Genomic DNA, 7,500 nt, shown 5'->3' on the forward strand with positions numbered 1-7,500 from the left:
GAATGTTCTGGATCAGAGGTGTCCCCACGAGATGGAATTTCTGACTTTTTTTGGACCTGAAGGAAGGCAGCTCATACAGACACACATAAATACACAAATGCACACAAACACATACAGTACACAAACATTCTCTCTCTCTCTCTCTCTCTCTCTCTCTCTCTCTCTCACATACACACACACACACACATGCTAGGACACACACACACACACACATGCTAGGACATGCACACACACTGTAATCTGTAATACTGTCTTAAAAATACAGCTTGATCTTCAGAGCCTCCTAAGCACCCCATGTACAGAATTGGATTAGAATAATTAACTCATCACACTGGCAGAGGAGTGTGTGCTTGTCTGTGTGTGTCTGTGTGTGTGTGTGTGTGTGTGTTTTCCCCTATGCCTTCTAACTTTTCCAATGTATTGTTGTCTGTGCCCATTTATGCCTGCAGGTGTTTGTGTATATTGTTGTTTCATAACTCTTTTGTGTGTGACAAAAAAAGCATACAAAAAAACAAAATAAATATAAATGAAAAAGATTTAACATTAACATTTAACATTTAGCACTGTAAAGCAAAGGGATGCACTGGATTTATAACTCAAGACAAAACGTGAGCATCATTGCAAAACAATTATATAAATTATGTTGTTTTCATAATTGTTGGAAGTCATAATTGAAAATTAAGCTCGATTTTGATTAATTGCACAGCGTTAATTCATACCTGTTGCAGAGAGAGAGAGAGAGAGAGAGAGAGAGAGAGAGAGACTACAGCAGTGAGAGAGAGAGACTACTCTGCAGCAGACTACTGGCTTGTGTATTGTATTGTTTTGCAGGGTACTGTATTATATTGCATATTACAAATATTTTAAAAGGTTTTCTAATTAGATAACTTATTGTTATTGTATTGTACTATATTGCATATTACTAATCTCTTTAGATGTTTACTAAAAATAGATAACTTATTAGGTAGCTTACTATTAACATTTTTGTCTTTTGCTTGTTTAGATTTCTGTTCTCATAATGGTCCAATCAGATTGTTTACATGTGTTCATTTGTTATTAGTTGCTGGAACATTCAGGGTCTCATTCATACTCATCAGCCTTTGGCCTGAAGGATGTGGACCCTGAATTCTTGAAATGTATCTTAAATGTTGATATTCTCATATTAACTGAAACATGGTGTGGTAGTGACACGCTAACTGGCTGTCCCTCGGGTTATGGGGAAATAATAATACCCTCCCACAAAACGAAAACTGTAAGACGTGGTCGAGATTCAGGAGGACTTTTGGTGTGATTTAGGGAGAGTCTTGCCAAACACATATCAGTCATCACAACAGGAAAATCTCACTGCTGGATAAGAATTGACAATAAGACTGGCATATCAAAACAAAACACATACCTATGCGCAGAAACTTTCCCCCGACGGACCATCCAACGCATTCAAAAGTAACGCATTCTATTAGCTATTCCAGGCGTCATGTTTAATAAGCTGCCCTTTTTTTGATGAACACATACAGAGTTTATACATGATATCCTTTAATTTCATGTTTCCATATCATTATGACCTGATTCGAAATTATGTATTTATTCATGAATTAATTACAAAAGATTTAAAATTTTCATTTTATACCTGTCCGCCATAGCCCTTTTCATCTCGCGTACCCCCTAGAAGCAGCTCGCGTACCACAGTTTGGGAATCCCTGACTTAGAGCAAACCATACCAAATTTTATAGACATTGAAGACAATGATAAAATGGCCATATTCTTGGTGAAGGGCCCCCTGCTGCCCTGGCAGCACAATATGTCTTAAAATGTCACAACTTGAGGGACATGACTTAAGTAAACCTAATGTCAAACAGACACATATGCACACAAGCATATGTTCTCACATGTGTACACACACACACACACACACACACACACACACATACACACACACACACACACACACACACACTTACCTATCATTCTAGTATTATTTCTACTACTGTCTATTTTGTGCTCACATGTTTATACATTGTCTTCTTTTCCTTGTGATACTATACTACTGTGCTATTTGTAACACTAGCTTTGGCAACACTGTACATAACAGTCATGCTAATAAAGCCCCTTTGAATTTGAATTTGAGAGAAAGAGAGAAAGAGAGAGAGAGAGAGAGAGAGAGAGAGAGAGAGAGATGTAATCAGATTTTGATGATATTTTCAGCGTTGCTGAGAAAGGAACACAGCTCAGCTATTGTCTTCAGGAACTGAACAGGCTAACAGAGCTCCCATGGTTCCTACCTTTCAGTTGTTATGGAGATGCTGTTATTTAACAAGCATCTGCTGATGTTTTTGAGGTTATGTCTGTGTTATATATGTGTGTGTGTGTGGGGACTGTATTTTGGGCACCAGCGCATGGCGTAATGGCGTTTATTTTTTAAACATTGCGCCCAGGGGTGTGGCAATTAACAACCTAGGGAGGGGCCTGGCGCGTTGTCTAAAAACCGCTATAATACACCACCTAAACCTGTCAGAAGTCAATGGCGAGTTGTTCATATGCTATTTTAAGAGCGCATGTCAACAGTCATATTGGCAGGTGCACGCACCATCCTTCTATCATTGACTGATTAAAAAACCTAGGAACACCTTGTTGCGCCATGCGCTCCACGTTTGATAACGAAACCCCACCCAATGTGAACTGGACATCCTACTAAATTTGAATAGACTTTTGATGAGTGACGATGCACTTTAGAATGTCATGATAGGGCCCTGTGTGTGTGTGTGTGTGTGTGTGTGTGTGTGTGTGTGTGTGTGTGTGTGTAAGGATATTTTGTATACAGAAGACATGGGGGACTAGAGTCACATGACTTGTGTGTGGGGGCTGTATTTTGGGCACCAGCGCATGGCGTAAAGTTCCTTTTCCACCCGCACAAAGTTTAATTCGGTATTTTGCACGTTTATTTTTTAAACATTGCGCCCAGGGGTGTGGCAATTAACAACCTAGGGAGAGGCCTGGCGCGTTGTATAAAAATCGCTATCATACACCACCTAAACCTGGTCAGAAGTCAATGGCGAGTTGTTCATATGCTATTTTAAGAGCGCATGTCAACAGTCATATTGGCAGGTGCACGCACCATCCTTCTATCATTCATTAATGCACACTAGCGCACATCCATGCAAAGCATTACAAAGATTACAATGGGAAACATAATTAGAATAAAGATATTACGAAATACTGTACATCTCATGATGAGTAGTTATTCACCATCATTTGCAAATTGGTAATGACGGTTAAAAGTGATTAGGGGAGAGGCGAGAGACACATATGGAGCACAGCTGAAGACGCACTGTCACGAGATATAAGCAACTCCTCTGCAGGATAAATGTTGTTTTATTCAGTCATTTTAGCAATATTAGGGTAAGTGTTGCTTTTTCCAGCCTATGTTTTCGATGATAACCCATTGTCAGTCAATAGTGAAAGTAACTGCATATAACTGTCTTGTCGTTGACTGATTCCTTGGTGAAGTTAGTTTCACTTTGCCAATGAGTTCAAATAATAGACGAGTGCAAATGCGTGAAGGCTATGCTAGGTTTTAAAGCATGGTTTAATAATGACTATTCCATACGGTCTCGCAAGCAGCCTCCTTCAAATGCGCCGTTGAATGCCAAAATACCGATGCATTTATTTGACATATTTGCGCCGTTAAAGGGAACGACAGATGTCATTCTCATTGGTTTAAAATGATGTTACGCCCCAAACACACCCATAGAACTGATTAAAAAACCTAGGAACACCTTGTTGCGCCATGCGCTCCACGTTCAGGGCTCCAGACTAACTTTTTGCACTGGTTGCACTGGTGCGCCTAACATTTTTTTCTTAGGTGCACCAGCACAAAAGTTAGGTGCACCCAAATTTTCAACCACATCGCATTTAACACCGCAGCAGGTTCACTTTTTTTCCTTAATTACTGTCCTATATAGGTTGTCCTATGACTTATGATTTACAATTCTACAAGAAAAGTAACTTAATGAAGTGTTGGTGCTTTAAGTGCTTCACTGAGCTGAAATTTAAACTTAAAACATCTCAAGATGAATTAAATAAAAATAACAGTGAGTAAATGAACAGTGCACGTCTTTTAAGGGCTTCAAACTGCACATCTCATGGCTCAATGTCTTACATACTATCCTTCATGATCTTTAGGCCTTGGCTAAACCAGCTCGCCATGCTAGCATCTTCCATAGAAATGTATTTGAGCACAATTTAAAGAGATGTTCCAAGTAGTCTGGGGGATTTGTATGTGATTTTACAATGATGATTGCAATAATCATTTGACAGTCCAACAATGCAATTTACTTTTTAATTTCAGTATTTTTACATTTTCAATAAGAACATCACTATGGTTAATGCAGTAACGAAATGGTAGGCCTATTATTATAGGCTATTGCAATGACTTGCCATGCTCGATCTAAATGTGTCCATTCAATTCACCGTACACAATGACCACAGTTATACATGCAGGGAATATTCGGGCTTTAAATATTCGGTTTGCGCCAAATACCGGATTAAATTGACTGATGCCATCAGAATGAGTATACACAACTCGCGCGCAAAACGAATATTGCTGTTGAAAACCGGGTTACTCCCTGCATGTAACTGCGGTCAATGACGCACTCCTTTTCGGCGATATCTGTATCTCTGTCGTTCGCGAAGGCCTTGTATACATTGTTCGCAATTTTAAGACGTCTTTTCATCTGCAATGACTCATATAATTTGGCGCAAGTGGCATTCCTGTACGTCGGGTTTACGTTCAAACTATTTTTCTGGTGAATAATTATTTCGGACTGAACTTGGTGAAGGGAAGTTTCCCTAGGCCTATCTATCGTAGGCAACGATAAACTTGATCATCATCTCGGGCTCGTCTGATCGGTTTGCTGCTGCCAGCCGCCGAAAGGCAGTGGGGAGAGGGGACATTTATCTCGGCCTATGTGACCACACTGTAATGCAACATCCACTCTGTTTATCTGACGGGTCTCTGACCTCTCTCTCTCTCTCTGCAGCACACGCATTTTCAAATTTACACACAGGCACTGGGCCACGGCCAATCAGAGGGGAGGCCCCGCCCTTCACTATCTGTGATTTGTTTAAACCACGATATTGGCCAAATATGTGTCTGTTATTGAACCAAAGGTAGAGTTTCAATGCGGACACTTTTTCCTCTCTCGAATAGCTGGTCGCACCGGTGCGACCTCCGATTTTTTTTAGTCGCACTTTTGAAAAATTAGGTCGCATATGCGACCAAATTGGTCGCACTCTGGAGCCCTGACGTTTGATAACGAAACCCCACCCAATGTGAACTGGACATCTTACTAAATTTGAACAGACTTTTGACGAGTGACGGTGCACTTTAGAATGTCATGATAGGGCACTGTGTGTGTGTGTGTGTGTGTATACGGATATTTTGTATACAGCAGACATGGGGGACTCGAGTCACATGACTTGACTCGAGTCAGACTCACACACATTTTTTAGGACTTGAGGCTTGCTTGATCAACATGTATAAAAGACTTGACTTGACTTTGACTTGCTATTCATGACTTGAGACTTGACTTAGACTTGAGACAAATGACTTGACTTTTTTATAGATATTAAGAAGTTAACTTTACGATTTTAGAAAATCTGCTTAGGTGCTGTTGCATGCGTCACACGAGTGAACCTGCCATTGTTACCAAGTGACGCGACAGACCAACAGCAAGTGCCAGATCAAATGAGACAGACTGAGGTAGGCTAACTTGCAAATATGGAGGGCTCTACGTTTATACCAAAACATAATATTGTTTGGCTTCACAGAGGATGTATCTGACAACTCAAATGAGAAATGAACAGCAGTCTGTAAGTTCTTAAATTAGCGACATAACCACCACCACATTGATTTTCATCCGTCAGAAGTCGTGTTAGAAACCTATTGTCAAATTTGAGGCATGTTAAGAGTTGGCTTTGAATCTATTATGCTTTTTAGTTAATGGACTTGCTTGAGACTTGAAGGTAAAGAATTGAGACTTGCTTGTGACTTGCACATGTGTGACTTACTCCCACCTCTGATATACAGTATTAAAGTCAACTACTTGGATACGACGCACGCACACACACACTCACACACGCAAACACACATGCATACACAGATGCATACACAGATGCACGCACACACACACACACACACACACACACACATATGTACACACACACATACACACACACATGCACACACACACACATTTAACTAAAGATAAGCACAATGCCTGCTGCAGTTAAAGAGTAGTTAAAGGCCCCTGCTAATGCACCATCACAGAGTTGTAAAAACACTCTCTTTCTTCCTCCGGCTCCCTAAACACACATTCCACTTGCGCTCTCCAATGACCCAGCGGAGTGAGAAAAGCTGTTTTGTGTCGTCCAGCCGTGCTGTATATGCTTGAGTGGTCAGCAGTCTGTGGTGAGCTGTTATCAGATAACAGGGGTGTGAGGCACTCTGAGGCTTCTGGTGTAACTTGTAGAATGAACGAGAGTGAGGTGTTTCTGTGTTGCCCATTTTGGGTTTTTGGAAGTCGTTTTTTTTAGCCTGTTTGGCCTGCTAATTCTGGAGAGCTGTTTTGACGCTGTCTGTCAACCATGTCACTGAATTTGATTTCCTTTGAGCGAGAAGCCTGACTGTGATGTCACATCCTGTGACCTGAAAGACCTTTCTTGTAATTTCTTGTCCTACCTGTGAAACACTTGCATTCTGTGACAGCAAGTGTTCCACAACTCAAATAACAGCTCGCCTGCTCTGTTAGGCCATATCCTCTGAACCAACAGGAAGGATGTTGTTTTGACAACAAATGATGAACACAATGTGTGTGATGTCATATCCTCAGCACTGAAATTGCCTGTCAAGGTCGGCACATTCACGGAACCATGAAGAAAGAGCCAGGAATGTCGTATTGCATCATCCGCTGGTTGTTGCTCATAATATTTGATTGCTCTTACTTGTTGTTGTGTTACGAATGGGAGCAGATGATAATGAATAATGATAGAGTGTTGGGAGTGCACGTCGGGGTTGTAAGACAGGAGGTCGGAGGGTGAGAGAGGACAGCCTATGGGCAGTGGTTTGGAAGACCAAAGCCATTTCTGAAGCGATTTGGTCAGAGCTTCATGCACAAGTGAGCGAGAGATAGAGAGAGAGAGAGTGAGAGAGAGAGAGAGAGAATTTGACCTAGTGGGAGATATTGGGACCAGTGCCCAAATATTTTAGGGAGGATGGAGGTAGGAGTGCAAGGGAAAAAGAGAGAGAGTGGCAGGGGTAGAGATGGAGACCTCATGTAGGGCTGTGCAGTGGCCGTCCTTGGGAGGTTCCTGTGGAATGTCCTGTGGAGGATCTGCCAGTAATCTGTCCGTGATGTCCACCATCGTGATGCCACCGATCTGTCCGTGATGTCCACCATTGTGGTCCCAGTTTGTCTGCCATGATGTCTTGTGCCTCGTACCAAC

The 7,500-nt window shown here is 41.4% G+C and overlaps 1 protein-coding gene across 2 annotated transcripts in view; it reads left to right on the plus strand.

Annotated features, from left to right (window-relative positions):
- Positions 1–7,500, plus strand: part of LOC143109968 (uncharacterized) — a 22,839-nt gene that overhangs the window by 11,366 nt on the left and 3,973 nt on the right. Inside the window, exon 1 of one of the 2 annotated variants that reach the window (XM_076272770.1) lies at positions 5,580–5,758. The exons of the other annotated variant lie outside the window; for it this stretch is intronic. Coding sequence (XP_076128885.1) covers positions 5,744–5,758 — 15 coding nt within the window. The 5' untranslated portion in view covers positions 5,580–5,743. Of the gene's footprint in view, positions 1–5,579; positions 5,759–7,500 lie in introns of those variants that run through there. 2 annotated transcript variants of the gene reach the window in all.

The sequence above is a fragment of the Alosa pseudoharengus genome, unplaced genomic scaffold, assembly GCF_046254945.1.
Source record: "Alosa pseudoharengus isolate Yale_2024_CS ecotype anadromous, Long Island Sound unplaced genomic scaffold, YU_APseudo_1.1 YU_APseudo_1.1_scf_7, whole genome shotgun sequence".
Lineage (NCBI taxonomy): Eukaryota > Metazoa > Chordata > Actinopteri > Clupeiformes > Clupeidae > Alosa > Alosa pseudoharengus.